The sequence below is a fragment of the Coniophora puteana genome, assembly GCF_000271625.1.
Source record: "Coniophora puteana RWD-64-598 SS2 unplaced genomic scaffold CONPUscaffold_9, whole genome shotgun sequence".
Classification (NCBI taxonomy): Eukaryota; Fungi; Basidiomycota; class Agaricomycetes; order Boletales; family Coniophoraceae; genus Coniophora; species Coniophora puteana.
In genome coordinates, this window is record NW_006913061.1 from 7307 (window position 1) to 28755 (window position 21449).

The following is a 21449-nucleotide window of genomic DNA, read 5'->3' on the forward strand; positions in this document are numbered from 1 at the left end:
CTCTTCTAGGCCTGAGTCACGGGCAGCGTGAGCGCCTCGGCGCTCCGAGCTAGCTTGGTTGATGCCAACACTGTATCAGCTTCTACCCGCAATGGTTCTCCCCATCGCGACATCGTTCCCTCGCTGGTGATCAAGGGTCTTCCGGTCTTCAAAAAACTCTTTCGACAACGTGATATACCGGTGGCGAGGTCAATGGTCCCATGATGCCCTCAAGCCCTTGTTGTCTACGAGGGCCCTGGGATCAACACCGGTGCCGGTGTCTTTATGATGTCTTTGTATTCTTCATTGTTTCTCACAGACACGGAACAGGCAGGGGACCCACCATTTACAGAGGTACTGAGCTGGGTGTTCTGTGGTTCTCATCGGGTATACTAGGAACTCACCACTGGTTCTTATCGCCTCACTTACAGTAACCGGTTCAACTGATGACCTCGTTTCCAGCAAGACGACGCAACCATGGAATCCAATGAGCCACCTCGCTCAATGGCCTCGTGTCTGAGCTTCTGTCGCCTCCATGTGATGCTACGATGACGACGAACCTGTGTCTTAATAGATATGCTTCGTCATCCGTGGCTGAGCTAAGTGTTTCATCCGCTTATCGCCGTCATTGAAGCCGGAGAGAGGTCTGATGCAGTACACGTACGAGTGGTCTAAATGCGCGTCGGCCTCGTAGATCCCGGTCCTCAGCCTCGAGGAGGAGGAACAAGAGACACGGCAAATGAGGTAAGTGATCGCAACCAAGTTTCAGGACAGGGTTAGCGTCCTATGAGTAAGAACTTTATGGACAACATAAGCGGGAGTAAAAACCAGTGCACTGCAATTATGGGTATCTGGGTTCGAGGTGGGGGTTTTAGGAGATTGGGCACGCCACAAGGGCGGTTAAAAGGGTGGCTGTGTGATCGGCACGGCTGGTCGTGTTGGCGATTGCAACCATCGACCCTGCCACCGTCCATCTCCTTCTCCTCGACTCGACTTACCCTCAGCCTCTACTCAGTGCCCAGCGCCCCTAATCTCCCAGATCCTAGCGCCATACCGAGGCGCCTCTGCAGCTGAGCCGAACAAGAACGAACTCTTCCTATCATGCTGGAACACGACCCGCGACTGAACGCCTAGGACAGAGACGTCACTGAGGCGACAGCTGTCATCCAGGTGCACTGAAGCACGAGAACTGCCGCGAGCCAATGCTGTAGACCTATGCGGGACCTATACGCGAAACATGTCCACCCTCACGCACATCCTCACCGCACTCGCGGCGGCGCTAACTGTGGCCGTCCGCCGATACCAGTCGATGGCTTATATATGTGAGTCCGCTTGCCTCCTCCTTTCTTTGCCAACATACCCCACTCCCTTATTTGCTTCCGTTTACTTCTCTTTCTCTCGACTTCTCTTCTGAAATAGACTCTACAGTAATCGCACTTTAGTGTTCTTCCCTATACGTTCTTCGTAATGCAGGCCTACCGTTCTAACTCGGTGCGTTCGCCTTCATGCTTGAGCAACCCCCATGGACTTCAACTGGTCTACCCGCAGTACCCTACCCCCACCACCGACGTGCCTGCCGCCGTACACGCCCTTATCACCGCGATGAAAAGCATACAGACGTCGCTGCAAGCCTGGGCGTCCGTGCGCGCTGCTGCCGAAAAAGTCAGCGACGCCTACATCAATTTCGGAAACGCGTTCAACGCTGTCGTGCACGCCTTCAGCGCTTACAACATCGACACGAGGTATGTCCATCCCACAGGGCTTAGTCCCAGCACCCGATGCACAGGCTCATCATCATCCCCATCGCCTTCCTCACTGATCTCCTTCGATCTGTCTACGCCTGCGGCTCCGCATCCCCGCTCCGCCCCCATCCATGCATCCAGAGATATACACCCGATCCCTCAGCGCCTGCGGTCTATCCTCGAAGTGTGCCTCGGCCAAAACCCCTCACCCGCCGCGCTCTCGGCGTACATGCCCGAAGTGCGCCAACAGTTGTTCGATGTGCTCGCCGGCCTGCGCACCAAGCAGGCCGCATGGCGCGCAGCCACGGGACGTCCGCCGCTTTTGCTTCCCGTCTCGCTCGACTGAAGTATTGACCTTCGGTTGCCGGATTCTGTTCTTTGAAAAATAGGGGCTACTGCGCTCACTGCGCCGCAGCGCGGGTCCACCGATGCTTCCGGATGATCGGACCGGTGCCGTGGTCCGCGCATGTTTCTCGTCCCCGTTCGTCGTTGTTTTTGCTCGGTCTTGTATCGCGCTTTCGTTCTTGCTGTCGTTTATTGGATTGTATATCTTATTATTGCATTCCCCGCCGGAACGGGACAGACGGATGATGTTTTGGATTCGGCTATTTATTGCCTCTTCCTTGTGTACTCGACAACACCACGTTGTTTCGATATCCGTTCTTTGGTCATTGTGTAGCCTAGTGGACTTTGTATTGCCTTAATATTGTATAGATCATACTGCGAATTATCAACGTTCTGACTCGCCATCGTATCACACCAACTACTAGCATGAGTCACCAAGCATTGCCTGGTAATGGGAGATAAGCATAACATGGGGCGACATACTATGGAGTCGGGGATGAGGCAGTACTCGCCCTACGCAACGATCGATAGTTATGTGGCCAATAAAAGGAACATCGCAAATAATTTGCTCTACTAATACATTACGACCTTGTGAAAGTCATGCCGTGCTTGTGCGTGGTCAGGCTTTGGGCTGACAGCGTAAGCGTTCAGTAGACTCGGATCAGAAATCCGTCCCGTATTATTATACGGCTGTCTTGCCATTTGAAAGAACTAGAGAAAACTACAGAGCCACGTCGACCAAGCTGTCCAGTCCTTTGAAGCATTCTACGCTGCTGTCAACGTCGATACGCAATCCCCGTCTGTCCAGGCTTGACTGGATCCCAGGATACGATAGATTGTTACCCTCATGCAACGACCTCGAGCTGAGTTATACATCTAGCGCCGAGAAGATAGATAGTCTATGTCCAAAACCTGCGACATATCTCAGTGCTGGACGAGCAAGATTCGAAACTCCACAGAAGAGATTTACTGAGATGTGTTCACGGACTCGGGCTCGACGGGAGTTGGACTCCAGTCAACTCCCTGTCGCCACGTCAATCCATGTAGCGTCTTCTTTTGCCAGCAGATGAACTCGAGGAGGACGGCCTTGCAGTACGGAGACCCAGAGACAATGACCAATCCCAACGTTTGTTACCTTCTTCTTGTGAAAGCTTGATCCAGTTTCGACTTTTCAGACCTTGCAGGAGTAAGTATGCCCGTTTTCCCAGACGTGCAGCTGTAATTGGTGCTTAGAGTGAGTTGAACACCATGCTCGGTGGCGGGGACCAAAAACTAGTAGTGGGCAAAGAGCGGGACACAACCAAGATCTCCGTCGAGGACAGATGCCGACAGATCGACAGAAGCCTCGAGTGAGAAGTACACAAGTTTCAAGGGCTAGATGGCCACCGATGGCAATGCACGTCGTGATATATGCAGCATAGCCAAAGACGTGGCCATGTGATATAGAGCAAGTGCGTTAGCTACTAAAGGGATAGTGCCTGGATAAAACATGTCTGCCGAGAGCTTGCCGAGTATTGAACTTCACAGCTGTTCGGAGACTTCCGAGCTGCCTTGCCCTTTCCCAAAGTCAGACCCGCTTCTCTTCAAGCTCACAACCTGCAAGGGGTAAATCTCATACGCCTCTTTCAATCGTTCATTGCTTTTTGCCGTCCAAATTTTTGATCTGAAGTGTTGACGCTCTTACGCTATTGCATGTTACGCGTCCTCAAGCTCAAGTTAGCTTCCGTCGCCCCCCTTGAGGCCGCTTACCCCTGGCGACACACATTTACATTCCCGCTTCTGTTGATCATCATTAACAGACTCTATCGTCTCGTGTCACGTCACGGCATTCTGTGGGATGTTTCAAACAAAGTACCCAATCCCAGGGAGCCATGCACGCAACTCCAGACGGGATGCATCCCTGTTTTATTTTATCTGCAACCACATGCCACACGCTGCGTAGCTCAGGGCTTTTCGTCTCGGTTTGCCGATGAAACGGACGTTTTATCGAGACTACGTAATTTCGAAGAGCCCCTGTCCTGGACCACCTTCATGTTCTCAGAGACCTGCAGAGACTGTGCGTGATTCTGTCCTTTCTACTCACACACGCTCCTGACTTCGGGGCCTCGGGGCGGTGGCTTTGTCTGCAGATTCCCTCCCGCTTTCAAGCCTGCTCAGGAACATGCCAGCCACCATGCCGAAGATCGCCAGCGTCTTTGCGTTTGCGACCTATATTTAGCGTCTCTATAGTAAACTTTGCTGTGTGCGAGCGCGGAGGCTTGTCATATCATGATGTGTTACAGCGCGAATTCAGGCCCTTCCCCGAGCCTGGACAGTGCCAGGATTTGTATAAATACCATCGGCTTGAGGTGGGAGAATCAACGCCCAAGCTCCTACAATGCGTCTCACTTTCTCTCGTCTTCTCCAAGTCGCTACTCTCGCTTCATCGGCTCTGGGTGCGACTCTACCCACCCGTGGAACAGAAGAACTCGTCGAGCGTGCTTCTGGTACTAAATATGTCTTCGCTCACTTTATCGTAAGTGTACGATCACCATTTTCCTCGGAACATGTGGGACGGTGATGTTGCTCTAGGTTGGGATTGTGGCCTCTTACACTCAGGATGACTGGGCAAACGACATGACGCTCGCCCAGAGCATCGGTATCGACGGCTTTGCCCTGGACATCGGTGCGTTGGGTTCATTACCGACTTGGCAAAGTTAAGATGCTCACCTTAGATTTGCAGGAATGGATCCATACAACGACCAACAGCTCGGGTACGCCTACGCGGCCGCTGCGGCGCTCGACTTCAAGGTGTTCCTTTCATTCGACTTCTCCTACTGGTCCTCCGCCGACACTTCGTTGATCGCGGGGAACATCACCCAATACGCGTCCCAGTCCGCCCAGTTCACGTATAACAACGATGTGTTCGTCTCCACCTTCATCGGCGATGGCTTTGACTGGTCCACCGTCGCATCGGAGTCTCCGGCGCTCTTCGCATGCCCCAACTACCAGGCTGCTTCGCTCAGCGGAGGCGCCGACGGTGTTAGCTGTGGTTTCAACTGGAACGCTGTAAGGATTCCTTTATACTTGTGAAGGAAGCGCACTTTCTGACGTTGTCGCAGTGGCCCAGCAGCGACAACGCGCCCATCGACCAGAATATGACCACCGCAGGAGATCAAGACTACCTTAATGCTCTTGGGTCCATGCCCTACATGATGGGTAAGTTACGCTCGTCACATTTGCATGGGCTGTGCTTCATTCGCTCTTTCAGGCGTCTCGCCCTGGTTCTTCACCCACTACGGTCCGAATTCGTACGACAAGAACTGGATCTTCTACAGTGACTGGCTGTGGAACACCCGCTGGGAACAGGTTCTCCAACTCGCTCCTCAGTTCGTGGAAATCATTACTTGGAACGGTAAGGATAGACTTCGGCAACTTTACTACTGCATACTCACTCGGAATGAACAGATTTCAGCGAGTCCCACTACGTCGGCCCTCTCCACCCGGATGACACTAGTGTCTACGCTGGTGGAAGCACAGGAGCTGTTGAATGGGTCACTGGGTGCGTTCCTGTCTCGACTCTCGTACGTTACATTAGCTAACAGCAATTCTTAGCTTCCCCCACGATGCATGGAGGGATGTCGCCCAAGTTTACATCCAAGCCTACAAGAACGGCGACTCGTCTCCTACTGTGACCGTACGTGGCCCAATGTGAATCAGGCGCGGCGAACCTCATAGTTTTTATAGACCGAAGAGCTGGTGTACTACTACCGCCCCACACCGAAGGACACCACCTGCTCTGACAGCGTCGCCCAGCCCACTGGGTACGAGTACGACGATGATTCCGTCTTCGTCATCGCGATGACATCGTCTCCCGGAACAGTGGTTATTACGTACGTTCCTGTTTCTCTTTCTCCCCCTTCGCGCTCCACTTACACTTCATTTTGCTTTAGCTCTGGTTCGAATGCACCGGTGTCGATTCCTGTCGTCGCTGGTATCAACACGGTCAGTGCGCCGATGGGTCTCGGCTCGCAGACGTTCGAGCTCCAGCGCAACGGGGCGGCGGTCATACAAGGAACGAGTTCTCAGGACATCTCCAACACCTGCACGGTGTACAACTTCAACGCATATGTCGGCAGTGTCAAGGCTTGAGTTAAGTGTCATACATGGTAAGTCAAGTTGGCTTACAACGCGGGACATCTGTGTATCTAGTCGGGTTCAAATGCGTAATTTATCATGGGAAATGGGCTCTGACTTTGGCTGAATGGTTCAACGGTTTGCCCTGATTCGTGTGGTTGCGTTCGTTCGAGGTTGCAAGGTACGAACTGAGAGGTGTTGCTCGCCGTACTCCCTGAAGATGCATCATGAAGTGAGCTCTCGTCGCGGGTTCCAGAGCAACGGGATTGGTCGAGAAGAGGGCACTTTCCCGCGTGACCTTCAGCACGCATGGAGCACTTGTAGATCAACGTCACAGGCTGCCAGGGGCTGTCACTGTCTGTCAGCCAGCAACCTCCAGCACAACGAAAACGTTGCCACATCCAACACCCTCACTTTGGTCTCATTCAGCGAACGCCAGCCTACGTCGACATGCTTATTCAAACATGAGCCTCGGAGGCCTTCCCCCCGGCTATGCGGCGGCTTTGCCATGTCATGATGGTCGCGGTGTCTTGCGGCGTTTCCACTGATTCCTGTCTTCTTCTCTGAGCTCGAGACTCAAAGTGGGCCACCCTTCATGATGGTATAAATCCGACTCCTGTGGGACGGAAAGCATTCAAGCACTTGAACTTCCACCATGAAACTCTCGTTCTCTCGTCTCGTCCAGGCCGCTGCGCTCGCGTCGTCGGCACTCGGAGCGATCTTGCCCACTCGTGGTACAGAGGAGCTTGTTGATCGCGCTAGCGGCGACAAGTATGTCTTCGCCCACTTCATGGTGAGCCCGTAGAAAATGCTATGGTATTGAATGCTAACCGTGTATCATTAAGGTCGGCATTGTCGCGTCCTATACCCAAGATGACTGGACGGCGGATATGCAGCTCGCACAGAGCATCGGCATTGACGGTTTTGCCCTCAACATCGGTACATAGAGTCTATCTTCCTCGACGTTACGGTGCACTAACTTACCCTTCAAGGCAAGGACTCGTACAACGACCAGCAGCTCGGCTACGCATACGCCGCGGCCTCAGCAACCGGCTTCAAGGTCTTCATCTCGTTCGACTTCTCGTACTGGACCACTGGCGACACCTCAACTATCGCGCAGTACATCAACACCTACGGCGCGATGGATGGTCAGTTCATCTACAACAACGAGGTCTTCGTCTCCACCTTCGTTGGCGATGGCTTCAACTGGGGAGACGTCGCTTCCCAGTCTAAGCCCCTCTTTGCCTGCCCGAACTGGCAACCCGGCTCATTCGGTGGGGACAACGGCGTGAGCTGTGGATTCAGCTGGGGTGCTGTGAGTCATTTCCCGCTGCAGACCTTAATTCACGGTGCATATGTGCTGACGAACAAATTAGTGGCCCAACCAGAACAACCAGCCCATTGACCAGAACATGACCACCACGCTGGACCAGGAGTACATTACCAACCTCGGCTCGAATCCATACATGATGCGTAGGTCCTTTATTCATCGACTGCGTTGATCTATGATCTCTCACTCATCCACTCACTCGCGCAGCTGTTTCACCCTGGTTCTTCACCCACTACGGCCCGAGCTCGTACAACAAGAACTGGATCTTCTACAGCGACTGGCTGTGGAACACCCGCTGGGATCAGGTTCTCCAACTCGCTCCCCAGTTCGTGGAGATCGTGACCTGGAATGGTAAGAAACCTGTTTCCACATACGTACATTGTGGTCTTATGCTTTGATGCTCAGACTTTGGCGAGTCGCACTACATCGGCCCTCTGCACCCCGATAACCCCAGCGTCTATGCTGGTGGAGACACCGGCGCTGTCCAATGGGTCACCGGGTACGTCTCTTCGTGCTATCTCATGGGGCGACAATCTTATAGTACCGTATAGCATGACTCATGACGCATGGAGGGACGTCGCTGCTCCTTACATCAAAGCATACAAGGCTGGCGCATCCTCCCCTACGGTCGAGGTTTGCTTCCGACTCATATCCCCGTATTCAACTGGTGACTCATATTACTCTTCAGACGGAAGAGCTTGTCTACTACTACCGCCCCTCGCCCAAGGACGCCGCCTGCTCCGACAGCGTTGCCCAGCCCACCGGCTACGAGTTCGATGATGACCTCGTCTTCGTCACCGCGTTGACCACTTCGCCCGCCACTGTCGTCATCACGTATATTTCTAGTCCTCTAGGCAACGTATCTGGGTGCTAATACAGTATGCGTTTGCTTCCCAATGCTTAGATCTGGATCAAATGCTGCAGTCTCGATCGACGTCCCCGCCGGTATCAACACCGTCAGCGCGCCGATGGGCCTCGGCCAGCAGGTGTTTGCGCTCCAGCGCAATGGGTCGCCTGTCATGCAGGGGACGAGCTCTCAGCAGATCAGCAGTACCTGCACGGTTAACAACTTTAACGCTTACGTCGGCAAAGTGACTGCCTAAGGCCCTTCGTTGCTAGATCAGGTAAAACAAAGTCTTACTGGGTTTGTGTCTGAAAGTTTGAGATTGTTTGGGTTTATACACGCTTTTGAGATCATTGAATATAATCATCTGTATTGGTCTTTTTGAGAATGGCTTTGAGTGCGATTTTAGACACGAGGGACCGCAGGTACTCGAAGGTTAATGTCTCCCGACTGCTTGTACACGTACCATTGAGTAGTCAACGGCATCGACCCCTAATGCGCCCGATTGAGGGCGTTGAATGCTTTTTCTGACGATAGAGTAGCTTGAATTGGACTTTCCTAGTATCGGCGCTGTAAATGAACTCCCCCAAATGATGTAATGTTTACTTGAGCAGGGCCTTCAGCGCGTCTTTATCCTTCTGAACCCGCAGTCAAACGCTATACATCCTCTTAATTGTGGTGGAGAGCAGTAAATGTTAAACGAGTGATAGATAGACGCAGATGTGTGTCTGCAGTAATAAGACCGGAAGCTAGAAGTACATGAGTAGGGAGACTGTAACCTATAATCCCAGTAGTGTACGCATAAACAAGTAAGATATCGACATAAAACGCGAGAACAAATCGATGGAGACATGTGGCGAATAGATAAGATCGTGAGATGCAAGCGTAAGCGTGTTTAGACATGAAGTATCAGGATATACACGGCGAACACAGAAGGCAGAAAATGAACAAGGGGGGAAGACGTTTGAGACAACATTAGTACTGGTTTTCCATTGTACGCAACATGTCAGCAAACGCGTTGCACTCTTCCTTCTTCTTAGCCTTCTTCTGTTCTTTCCGCAGCGCCTTCTCATCAACCACCTTTGGCTCTCATTCAGCACGTCGTTCTGTATGAGTACCATGATAGGTGTGCGTACCTTTGCCTTGACAGAAGGCTGCGCCAGCTTCTTCATGAAGTCCTCCCACTTGCGCTGATAACTCCCTATCGCGCCCTCGACGGTATGTTCTATGCCGACACGGAGACCGCCGTACGGCGCGCGGACCCACTTCTTGCTCGCCTTGCCGTCGCCGCCGAAGATCGTGTGGAGCACTTCGGTGAACGTGTACGCATGCCATGCGGCGCGCTGCGAGCTCCCGCCGTTCGTCGTTGGATTGTGCAGATTCAAAGCACACAAGAGAGCTGCGACGTGCGCGACGTGTGGGGCGAGACGCTCCTTCGGGAACGAGAGCGTGTGGAGCTCGTTCACGCCTCCGGCGTACCGCGATAGCAGTGCCCCCGCGTCGCCGAGGGGCGCGAGGCGTACACGGTCGGCGGGCGGAAGACGAACAAGCGTGACCGGAATGCGTAGGCGTTCCTCGATCAAGGTTTCCTGCGATGATCGCCGTTGTGGATCCCAGGAATCTTGCTGCTGCGGGTGTGCGTCCTCGTCCTGCCCACCACGCTCGGCCACCATGATCGCGTCTGCCCCACATGGATGGCGGATGTAGACCACAACGAACTCATGCGAGGGACCCTGCGAGCCGGTAGCGTTGGATCGGACGGAGCAGTGCACGACCCGTCGTATTCGGCACTCGGCGTGTTCGGCGAGGCGCTGCACACTCGCTGCCCATACTTGTGCTGGTGCGGTGTAATCGGATGGCGGGAAGAGACATGGTGGCCGGACGACGCCGTTCTTGGGTTGGCCGATTGATGGCAGCGATGGTCGCTTCTTGATGAATTTGGGTGCCGTGTTGTTGTGAGCTGAGGACTGCCTTGATAATGGAACCGTTGGCGGCACAGAAGGAATGGGAGGAATGGGGGGTGCAGCATATCCGCGACCGTATGATACACTATCGTATGGTGGAGCAGGCGTACTGGGTGTCTTGGGCGTCCGAGGCGTTTTCAAGCCAAAAAAGCCTATCTTGACGGGGGTGTTTTGTTGTGATTGATAACCTGGGTCGACGATGTATAGGTCGGGCAGGGCGGCAGGTTTGCTCTTCTTTCGCGAGAAGAGTCCCATCTTTACAAGGCGATGGCTAAAATGGGAGATACGAAGCGAGGGAAGAGTAGTGAAGGATAGAGGGAAAGGCGAAGGAACAGAACAGGTAGCGGTGGGACCGTGGCGACAAACGAGAATGCAGAGACACCAAAGTCCAATGATAGCGAGAAGGTCCCAGGCACTAGAAGAGAGAAATCCAGGTTGGTATGGTGTGATAGACCTGAAACTCGTGCCGCTCCAAACGTCGCAGATTATTGCAAGGGATGGAGTTTCGCTGAGACGGATGATGGAACCTCTCAACTTCAATGGGAGAAGAAGTAAAAAGCGTCTGGGGAGCGAGAATTATGCTAACTGAGGCATGCCAGCATCCAGCCTGCTTCAGTTGTGCAAGTAGGAGCGCAAGATAGCGAAGACGACATCCCGGACCCTGCCTCAACAGCCACATAAGTAAGTCAAACGGCGTATCGGCCCCCCTGGAGAAACAGCTAAACCGAGGGGTAAATGATGCATAAACGCCTAATCTGGGTGGATCAAGATCAACGGAGCCTGTCCAAAGCTTCAACTTTGCATGTGAGAATGCGGTTGCTTGTCAAGATGCGGTGCTTGTGCCTGATGCTATCACGCTCCTCCCTAGCCTCGTTCGTTGACATCTTGACAGCCTCTCCCGATGGGAGTCCCGCTGCGTTTCATATGTACAAGAATGCACAGATTCCATCATTGCTAGCGGGGTTGCACCTGGAGTTGCGGCTGAAACACACGGCACGCACCTCCAAATGACGGAGTCGCTGCGTCGCCAGTGATATCTCCCTGACGAGGGTTATCTGCTGTGCATCGCATTTGTTTGCGCTTGGAGACGCCTGGGGGTACATCATGATCCATGTGTTACGGCTGTGGTCAAATCACATTCACGATGCGGTAATGGACTTGACATCGACATCAAGGGACGTCGACGATGCAACATGCATCAATGGGCGCTACTTCAGGCTTGTCCGTCGAGTATGCCGGTGGACCTCGAGCCAGGCGTAGACCGACATTTGGGGCAACAAACACTCAAAAAGGTCTGAATATGTCAAAGCATCCACAAACCGTGTCCGGTCAATTGATCATGTTCCCCAAACCCACATTCCGCTGCTGTAAGCATGCGGGAGGCAGCCCAAAGAAAAATGCCGATGTACGTACATAAAGACTTTTCGAGTACCTCTTCATCACGAAGAATCTCGTTCCTGGGATGAATGATTGAACGAAACGCAAGATTGGACTGTCAGGTATCGATCAGTCTGGTTGCCGGACTGCAGCGGGTTGTCAAAGGTAAAGGGTCAACAGCTGTTGTTGCTTCGCCCCGAAGCGACGGGTGATGCTCGGCATTTACGCTCGGTCCTGACCTCGAGTAGGTCTCAGCAGGTCTCAGTCTCGCCACTTACATCGCCATATTGTATCGTCATCGACAAGCAATTCCGAACGGACTCCTGTTGACGCGTCTCAAACGTTCGATCAACGGCGACTACTCGCCGAACAGATATATCTCAGGTGGCAGCTTGGGATGATACCCATTTTTCTTAGCGAAATGGCACGCCTGGGCTTGCATAACTTTGGCCTCGGGCAACTTCGAACATGATAAGATGTACTTTAATCCTGGCTATGAACTCGAAGTCTTGGTGGCGTCCGCCTGTAGCTTCCGCGACAAGCAATACGCGGACATGGCGAGCATGAGACATATGTGGTTATCTGGAGGTGAGGGCATGAGCAACTCACACACCAGGCATATGCTCTCAGACTATCAGACAGGGAAAGAACCGCAGAGGCATGGGGTCATGGATTTTGCGTAGGTGCGACATGCGTGCATAGCTATAGAGGTGGTCGATACAGTGGCGGAGAGACGAAATAATGCGACGCCTGCAATGATACGTATACGACGTGATCATTCTGGATATCCCCCGGAGCATCACGGGCGGGAGCCCGTTCATGCTGATGCCTCAGCTGACTTGCGGGTACGCTTCTTGGCGACGGTGTTTTCTCTGTAAAGCATCGTCAATCAAACGGGTGCCTTTTTCGACAGGAAATGGCAAGTTAGGTGGAGGTGCTCACCTGAAGCCGTTCTTGAATCTCCGCGAGACCTCCTTGAGGGAGCGCATGCGACCAGTACCGGTGGTCTTTCGGCGCTTGGCCTTCTGGCCCCACTCATACGAGCGAAGCTTGGCGGAGGGGTAGCCGCACTGTGCGCAAGCTGCGCGAGTTAGATACGGTTAAGAATGTGGATGCGTTTGATAATGAAGAATAAGGCGTACTTTTGTGCTGCCTGTGGAAGGCGCGGTTGCCGCATCGCCGGCAGACGGTGTGCGACTTGGTGTGGCGCTTACTATAGGTGAGTAGATGAGAAGGCGAACGGTGAAGAGGAGGAGATGTGCGTACCCGAATGACGAAGTACCTAATCAATCAGACGACATAGAACAGAATCAATGTCTCCGTCAACCATTTTCCAAGACCACAATTGACAATGTTACGAACCTTTAGTCTGACGGAGGAAAGTGGGGTCAGCAAGGTCAACGGATAACAGGGATCATACACGCAAAGGGACATCATCCGATCCATCCAGAGTCCATCCAACCCATCCAACCCATCCAGCATTCCGTCTGTGCCCCAAGTCGAACCATACGCATCGTATGTGTCCTAGGACGTGTATGACAGCGAGCAATGGCAGCAAGACTCACCATGGCGTCGTTTTCTTGAGGAGTCTTGCGTTGACGACGTTGGCGGGCACTTGCTTTTCGCTCCCCCTGCGCGCACCTAGCGTGGGAATCTAAGGCTGTATCACATGATCACTTCGGAGGCAATGTCTCCATTTCCGTTCTCGACAACGCCAAGCCCCGCGTCGCCTGCATCTCTGCTCGCTGGTAAAGGGCATTATATTTCATACAACTCTTTCTCTCTTTCTTTATAATGACATACAAGAGGGAGGCTTTTCCTGCCTCCTCCATTGGACGCGTGCAGGGAGCGAACGTTTCCCGCACATCCTCATTCGAGACCCTCGCAGCACATCCTCTTCTTTCGCCCAATTCCAGCAGCACTGGCACAACCAGTCCTCCTTCAGGACCCGGGGAACCGGCAGGGCAGCATCACCCGCCGAATTCAGCAGCAGGAACAGCGCACAAATATGTGCCATATACCCCACGACAAAGAACTGCCCCTCCGGGTGTCCCAACAACGGCACCATCGGCGCAGTCCAGCGTGGCCGTGTCTATACCGGTGGCTCCTCAAAGTCAGGGTGGCCAGGGTGGCGCGACCAGTCGACTGCAGCTGGTGAACCTGCGATCGGCTGCACAAGGCATTGGCCTCGATACTGGAAGCTTAGGATGGGCGATGCTTGAGAAGCTCTCGCACGAGGCGGATTCGTCTGATGAGTGGACAGAGATATGGGATACGGTCACGAAGGGCAAGGTACGTCAGAGCTTCCGATGGGCTCACTATATGCGCTCTATGATGCACATTTTGACGCATATACCCAGGCGTGCATGCTCCTGCCGCTCAGCGCCGCTCATGAGAAGGATAAGATTACGCCAGACTTCATGAAAGACCACATCATACTCTGTGACAGCCAGACCCGGGATGACTCTCCTGTCATTACACTTTCCGGTCTACGTGGTACGCTCAAGGAGTGAGTACTTCTACCGATTCTCCCTGAACATCTCGTAACATCCTGTGCCATAGCGAGGAACTAACATTCCGCTCCTCCCTGAACCCATCTACGAAGGCATTCAAAAACATTCTCGCCAACCCTGCTCGAACGCCCCTGCTCAATGCACTTCCACCTCTTGCGCCTTTGGCCGTAGCCACATCATTCCCCACATTCCCCGTCCCCGCCTTCAGTTCTGCCCTCCCTTTGCCTCCAAAGGTTCAGAAACCACCCCTACCCCCTCGGCCCGGAGCACGCTCACCCGCGGCAACTGGGTCTCGCCTGGCGAACCCCTTCGCTAGCCTTTTTGGACAGAAACCCTCATCGACGCCTCCAACACCCACAGTGCCCCTCCCCGGATCCTCTCCATCAACATCGGTGAGCGGAGCGCAGCCACATACAGACGATCACCCGATCCCAATCTCTGCGTTCAGCATCTCCCGACCCATCTACAGGCGAGACGTTGCGCATTCGATCAACTCCACGCTCACATCTGCGCTTGCATCAGCTCTCACTCCTGCGCTCGACATCTCCAGCAATGGCAAAGCGAGCGCTGATACGGATGACTCGTCCATCCTCGTTCCGCCATGGGTACTTGATAAGACGCTTGCGTTCGGAGCCCCTTATATGCCGTTCACTCGGGCGCCTGCGGGGAAGAAGAAGCTGCAGGATATAGGCGCGTCTCCTGGGCGGACGCCGTATGTCGTGGCTCTTCCACTAGAGACTGAGGTCGAGGAGAACAGCTTCCAGAGGTTCTTCACGCAGCTTGATGACGAGCTGCACATGCGGCTCAGGGGTGCCAGTACAGACAAGCATGCAGACGGAGAGGAGAGGGAAGAGGAAGTAAGGGCCATTGTAGGGATCGTTGAGAGGGCGTTGTGCGAAGTCGTATACGATAGGTGAGTAGGGAGTTAGGATCGTGAGCAGCAAATTGGCTGATGAAATGCGACAGAATCTTCATGAACGGGGTCGACGACGCGTCGCACGACGAAGCGCTATCAAGTCGTGTGGCAGCTGTGAACCTCGTTGACTTGACCCTTGCTCACCTGGATGTCGACGTCGGCGGCGCAGCGGACGACTTGAATTCCGTTATCACAGCATGTGGACAAAGTGGGCTCGTCATTTCCGTACTAAACTATATCCTTATATCTATTCTACAGCTTTGCAACAACTTGACATCTGTTTCTCACCAGGAGACAAGAGTGCTGTCCTCGTCAACGCACACAAGGTTCTAGTAGGTACGTAGGAATGATCTACCTGTTCTCGGTTGCATACTGACCGACACCCAGATGGTCTCTCCAAACTCCCACCCATCCGCCTGAAACCAAGTGACGAAGAGAACGTCGTCGATATAGGCCGCTCGGTTAAGGAAGGGCCTCCTCCATTGCCATCAGGACCCATCGAAGGCGTTGATGTCCCTCTCGTCGCTTCACCCACTGCCCTTGTCGATGGATCTGCATCTCCTCTCTCCATCCCCATCGTCATGGCACCGGACCCCGAACCCGCTACACCCCCCATTCCCGAGTCCGTAACCCTCGTTAACTCGCCTCTGGGAGGCTCAACGACAACAACAAGCGTCGACGTCATGCAGACACCGCTCTCCCCTGCTCAGTCACCATCGCATCGCAGCTCTTCCCTTCCTTGCCCCGGTTCACCGTCACTGGGATCTCTCCCGGCGCCACGCCCATCATCCCCTCTTCTGATAACAACGCCTCCAACAAGCACACCCGTTTCTGGCGATGTTCTCCTACCTTTGCTCATCTTCACTCTCGCCAAGTCCAACCCTCCCCACCTCGTTTCGCACCTCCTCTTCACACAACGATTCAGAGCGACGTCTGTTGGCGGTGGCGAAGAGGCATACTGTCTCATCAACCTCCTCGCCGCCGCCAGCTTCTTGGAGAACGTCGATCTTGAGGCGCTCGGCCTGGGCGACAGCCAGAAAGTGATCAGCGCCGCCGACCTGTCGCCCATCCCGATCGTGCGCGGCGGCTCCACGCCAGATTCGCCCTCGGCGCCGTTGCTGGGAATACCAGCGAGCGGGACACTGAGAGGACGAGTCGAGCAACAGGTGGACGCAATCGCCGGCTCGGCGAACAAGGTTATCTCGGGTGTCGTCGATTCGTCGTTTGGTGTTCTGAGGTCGTTCTTGCCCACGTCTGTGCCTGGTGTACCTGGATCGGAAGCATTAGAGAAGGGGGCGATCCAGCCCAACATTATACGACGCGAAAGCGGGTTCTCGATCGCGAGTCTGGCAGCGAGCGTCGCCCAGCGTCGACAGCAGACACAAACCGGAGAGGATGGCGAAGACGGGCAGCAGCTCGTCGCTGTCATTTCTCGCCCTGGGTCAGTCAAGTCAGGGTACGGGGATGGGGATCGTCTTTCCGACGAAGACGACGAGGACGACGGCGATGGAGAGAGTGGTGGATCCTCAGAAGAAGGGAGTGACGAGGAAGGCGAGGAGGCAGAAGAGGCAGTAGAACGGGCGAGTACGCACGACGCGCGAAGCATCAGGAGCTTTGAGAGCATGATGAATGCGTCGACCAAGTCGAATCGGTCGCGAAGGTCCAAGCACAAGCGCGACATTGGTGCGAGCGGGAGTGGTGGTGGCGGTAGCGTTGGCGGAATATCCAAGAGCCTTACGGACAGACTCGCCAGTGTTGCGGGCGGGTTGGGACGGCTCTCGCAGGACAAGGACAGGGACAAGGTGAGGATTCACGCTGACACGCTATCAGCGTTGCTGATTCTTGTAACAGCGGTCATCTCTCTTATCTGCAGGCGCGCGAGCTGACTCTCCGGCTTCTGTGACTTTGAGTCTACAACGCCCTGCCTCGCCAACAGGATCGTTGCGGGCCAAGCTTGCACCACCTAATAGACGGTTCCTCGAGGCCACAGAGGATGATATCCGTGTGAGTGAGGTGGGCGAGTTGCTGAGAGAATACCGTAGATTGGTCGAGGGTGTCCGAGCTATGGGAGGCTTTGAGGAGACATGAGAATAGGATTATATACATGTATTGGTAGCGTACTCTAATTCACCTTGTGATGGCGTGGACTGCCTCGCCACCGTTATGCCTACTTGATGATAGCTGTAAATAGTATGGGGCTAGGGATGTTAACATATGTCCTTGTTGCCGCCGTAGACAGACTCGGTTTGGCGGAACGATATACTAGATCACGTTGCTGCCACGCGAGTTGACGCGGAATACAGCACGCGGCTTTGCCTTCTCTTGCCCCCTTTACCCTCCTCCACACCGTCCAAATCATGGTGCGTCTCAATCTTCTCCAAGTCTACCTTTTAAACTAAACCTCCCTGGTAGGCTGTAGCATCAACGTCTGCAACCTACGGCAACGCATCCACCTCGTCTGTCCCGGCTACATCAGCCGCACCCGCTTTGCCGTCAGACCTCGAACAGACACTATCCGTACTCTCGGCACATCGCACTGTTCTCGGATACATCTTACTCTCTAGAGGAGATCACCTGTCTATCATTCGACACTCGGGCGTCATCTTCGATGGGGAGAATGGGCGCAAGTATGCAAGTGTGATAGGGAAGATGGTTGAAGTCGTTCAGTCGGGCCTGCATGAGATCAGCGAGTCGGAGGATGATGGGGTACGTTATGATACTCGACTCGTTACTCCTTCACGACTCAACTGACTTTGACCGAAACTGCGACCAGGATACGATTCGCTTCATGAGGATACGGACGAAGCGCCACGAGATTATGATCTCACCAGGTTCGTCCGCCTTTGTCTCTGTGCGCTGAGCCTCCTTGGTTGATCCCACCCATAAGAGAAACGTTATCTGCTTGCCGTGTTACATGACCCATCGAGCTGAGGTCTTGATTTTCTGTTACGCACACTCTCCATTGTATTCTACACATTCTCAGCAATACGTCATCGCATATCCCAGCGAGCGTCTTCTAGCTGAGGCCCCTGTTGTCCCTCATGGCCCCTCATCCGTTTTCTATATGCAAGCGGAAGCTCGCGTTAACGTCAACGGCATTCTACAGCTAACGTGGTGAATTAAGCGATGCTGTCTAGCTGCATATTGGCTCGCGATAGTCGTACTCGGTGGTGATTAAACCTGCGGGGAGGGACGCCCAACACACCAGGTTGTCCGGGGCCACGTGCTGCATCGGACACCGGACGCCACCTGTCAAAGCTTGCTAGAGATGTTCCTCGTCATCAATCGCCACTGCGACGACTGTTTCTCCTTCGTCCTAATCCCCGGTGCTCATCTCAACTCACCATGCGCAACAACCGCACTCCCCTGATCGCTCAGTTTGACTCTACCTTTGTCTCGCCAGGACCTCAGCAAACAGAGGAACTCAGAGCGGTGTTTGTGAAGATGACGAGTATCCACGAAGATGCTGACGTGATTCTAGATCTGGTGGTAAGTCAGGTCAGGTCTGCATGTCTGACATGATGATCACCGCAGGTTCGCTGTGGTATTTTACATCCTCAGGGCACCCTCTGCCAGGACCTCCGAGCTCTCCGAGACGAAGTCGGCCTCAAAAACCTTCCTTTCGCTCCTTTCGCCCTTGCCTGCATAGAAGCAGATGTAGTCCCTACGATGACAGAGCTCTCTAGGCGCGAGTGGTATGGGACGTCTACGCCAAATGCGGTTTATATGGCTCAGTTCTGGGCCCTGGAATCGCTCAGCTCATTGATGGCGATGGGCGATGTCTCAGAACGCCGGAGTCTTGTCCAAGCGCTACTACAAGAAGGCGCGCTGGATGTCTGCGTGAAGGTAAGTCCGAGTTACCATCGATTTTGGTTATTCAATATCCTCATTCTTGTTTTGATGAGGTAGAACTTGCGACACGAATTCTGCTTTTTGCATCAGAACGCCGCCACTACTTTACATAATTTTGCGTTTGCAAGCATCCTAGGAGAGACGATACCTCCTTCAAAGGCCGCTGATGTCATTGAGGCCGTTTGCGTTTTCGCGCTTCAAGGGCCGGAAGAAACGATAGCCCAAATGCACGACCCTGAGACATCCTGGCAGAGAGCTATGTTTATGGATAAGAAAAATGTGTTGTCTTCGTTGCGCTGCTGTTCATTTCGCATCCACCACTCACATCTTGCTCATAGGAAACACCCAAGAAAGTGGAGGACTTTCCACCTCATTTTTACGCGCTCACTGTGGATAACGCAATGTTTGCTGCACATGCCGTTCTGTGCACGTTTCCTCCTCAGTCGCGTCAGTTTTGCCTCGCGATTCTGAAGGAAAAGCCACACATCATCGACCTACTTCTCGATTGCGCTATTCTTGATCGACCAGAACACTACCCGCAAAGCAAAGCAAGCATGTATGCCTGCCGAACACTCCTCTTACTATTCGCCCTGCCGAGCCATGCAATACCTGGGGTGACAAAACCAGACAAGAAAAGCCGAGAATGGAAAGCTTTCTCACAGGCCTTAACAATCTTGACCTCCCGTACCGACTGGCTGGAGAGATTGATTGAGGTCTGGATGCACGTCGAAGAGGAGGACAAAGACCACGTTGCAATGTAAGTATGTGAATCAATATGGCGGCATACTGACAGTCAATACCTAATGATGAGGTATATCCATGAAAGTGTGCGCGAAGGCAGCACAGGTGTTGACCCTTACGAACGTGACTCCTTATGGAACGTCTCAAAGACTCGCGGTGCGTCCTGTACTTCGCGACGTCGAGAACTTCATCCAATCTCATTCAATCCTGCCCAGTGGAATGCCTGGCATCTACGCTACAGTTGATCGACATCCTCACTCATAACGCCGAGTCTTGCGGAATTTCTAACGCACAGATCGAGTCTCTCCTTCACATCGCTTACCAGGGATGCGTCAAGTGCAGCAAACCGTTAAACGAGTGCAAAACTGCCGACGAAGCTGTCTGGGCGCTCGAACTCGACAAAGACATTTATGATACTCCCCATCTAATGAATCCTTCTGGAAGCATGCCCACCGAGACCCCGTTCTCAGTTCCGCCTCGGGAAACAATAGGACCAATAGCACTTGTCCGTCTTATCGTTGTTCTCGCGCAACGGAAAGCACTGGACGGCATCCAAACGCTTCTCAAGCCACCCAATGGACTGACCTCCTCAACATCTCTTGCGCACATTCAACATATCACACATCCTGACATGATTTGCCGCATCATCAAGCTCTCGTTGACGCGCATTCTCGAACGAATAGAGGATGCCCGTGAGCATCTCGCGTCAAAGAAGGATGCACACTGCTTCAACACCGTTTGCATGAAGTTCTTGAGCGCGGCGGAGCTAGCCGCGGCACTGATTGCGCTAGACGATAACACCGACGGCAGATATACTGCGGAGATTCGTGGTGCGAGGAAGCAGCTTGTGATCGCTCTGGGAAACGCAGCGCAGATGGCACTCAATCTCAAGCATTATCAGCGGGCGCTTGGATACGCTACAAGCGCTGTCGCTGCAACAGAGCGTATTCCACCAGAGGAAGGCCTGAGCAGCGAGGTCATCGAGAGGAACAAGCGACGGTTTATTCAGGCGAGCGCTGGGCTTCAACGGCCGCGTTAGGTACGCTAGCAGGAGATACTTGCTTCGATTTGTTCTGGCTTCTCTTTGCAATCTGCAATTTATCTAATCGGTATTACTGTGATTCACCGTCAGAGTAGACACCACCGTCAGAATAGACAACTCGCTTTTGTGCCCGTTTCCTTGGCAAATCATTCAAACTAAATTCATGGTAATTACGAGAACATGTTGTACTTTATGCCTGTACATGCGATTGGCGAGGGAATGTCTGGATGTGAAGCTGCAAGCCTCAAAGCATGAAAAACAGGGTGTTGTAAAAATTTTCTTAGCTTCGGCAGATAACCAGCTGTGAACATGCGACACAGTGTGGATGATAGAGCTATTATATGTTTTAAGGACATCTTTACCCTTCGTTGAAACAATTTTGGGCGCTGCAAAAGGCGACAACTCTCAATATGTCGGAACAATGACAGAGTGTCCTCTCGAGCCTTGCCATAATCTTATAGCCGCTGTAACGGCGACTTCGGCTCAGCGATAACGCCCTGACTTTCCTTTTTGAGACCGGCTATGGTGGACGGCCTGCCTAATATGGATTATCGCCACCCGTGCGGACTGTCTATTCTGACGGTATTCGGCCTAAAACACTGATTCGTGCATTGCACATGCACCCTATGCTTGCGTCACTCCGCGATTTTTTGTAAGGTAGATCGCATACCAAGGACATCTCAAACCT

At 53.4% G+C, this 21449-nt stretch overlaps 7 protein-coding genes across 7 annotated transcripts; 5 read left to right on the forward strand and 2 right to left on the reverse strand.

Moving 5' to 3' along the window:
* Positions 1–1446: 1446 nt before the first annotated feature.
* On the forward strand, positions 1447–2067 carry CONPUDRAFT_59203 (uncharacterized protein; the record flags this gene model as incomplete). Its single annotated transcript, XM_007772240.1, has 2 exons — positions 1447–1721; positions 1863–2067. The coding sequence occupies 2 exons, from the start codon at positions 1447–1449 to the stop codon at positions 2065–2067; spliced, it is 480 nt and encodes a 159-aa protein (XP_007770430.1).
* Positions 2068–4433: 2366 nt separating this feature from the next.
* On the forward strand, positions 4434–6294 carry CONPUDRAFT_83242 (glycoside hydrolase family 71 protein). Its single transcript, XM_007772366.1, has 9 exons — positions 4434–4581; positions 4638–4731; positions 4789–5114; positions 5168–5264; positions 5317–5460; positions 5514–5607; positions 5661–5742; positions 5793–5938; positions 5999–6294. The coding sequence occupies exons 1-9, from the start codon at positions 4444–4446 to the stop codon at positions 6195–6197; spliced, it is 1320 nt and encodes a 439-aa protein (XP_007770556.1). The 5' UTR covers positions 4434–4443; the 3' UTR covers positions 6198–6294.
* Positions 6295–6837: 543 nt separating this feature from the next.
* CONPUDRAFT_59235 (glycoside hydrolase family 71 protein) lies at positions 6838–8615 on the forward strand (the record flags this gene model as incomplete). The annotated part of the gene is made up of 9 exons (XM_007772245.1): positions 6838–6975; positions 7028–7121; positions 7175–7497; positions 7559–7655; positions 7720–7863; positions 7918–8011; positions 8064–8139; positions 8201–8346; positions 8417–8615. The coding sequence occupies 9 exons, from the start codon at positions 6838–6840 to the stop codon at positions 8613–8615; spliced, it is 1311 nt and encodes a 436-aa protein (XP_007770435.1).
* Positions 8616–8969: 354 nt separating this feature from the next.
* Positions 8970–10894, reverse strand: CONPUDRAFT_166690 (uncharacterized protein). The gene is made up of 2 exons (XM_007772367.1): positions 9493–10894; positions 8970–9436 (listed from the first exon to the last, which is right to left on the reverse strand). The coding sequence occupies exons 1-2, from the start codon at positions 10573–10575 to the stop codon at positions 9332–9334; spliced, it is 1188 nt and encodes a 395-aa protein (XP_007770557.1). The 5' UTR covers positions 10576–10894; the 3' UTR covers positions 8970–9331.
* A 1620-nt stretch (positions 10895–12514) lies between these two features.
* Positions 12515–12918, reverse strand: CONPUDRAFT_59548 (uncharacterized protein; the record flags this gene model as incomplete). The annotated part of the gene is made up of 3 exons (XM_007772268.1): positions 12515–12569; positions 12640–12778; positions 12840–12918. Coding segments are annotated over 3 exons (273 nt in total), but the record flags the coding sequence as incomplete, so codon positions are not given.
* Positions 12919–13433: 515 nt separating this feature from the next.
* Positions 13434–18086, forward strand: CONPUDRAFT_166692 (uncharacterized protein). Its single transcript, XM_007772368.1, has 11 exons — positions 13434–13989; positions 14058–14206; positions 14260–15123; positions 15177–15334; positions 15385–15462; positions 15514–16928; positions 16978–17130; positions 17430–17486; positions 17539–17832; positions 17900–17957; positions 18014–18086. The coding sequence occupies exons 1-11, from the start codon at positions 13492–13494 to the stop codon at positions 18055–18057; spliced, it is 3768 nt and encodes a 1255-aa protein (XP_007770558.1). The 5' UTR covers positions 13434–13491; the 3' UTR covers positions 18058–18086.
* On the forward strand, positions 18070–20758 carry CONPUDRAFT_126538 (uncharacterized protein; the record flags this gene model as incomplete). The annotated part of the gene is made up of 6 exons (XM_007772369.1): positions 18070–18615; positions 18688–18972; positions 19036–19257; positions 19317–19735; positions 19790–19875; positions 19935–20758. Exons 1-6 carry the CDS (start codon positions 18472–18474, stop codon positions 20756–20758), a joined length of 1980 nt encoding a protein of 659 aa, XP_007770559.1. The 5' UTR covers positions 18070–18471.
* Between the last annotated feature and the right edge of the window lie 691 nt (positions 20759–21449).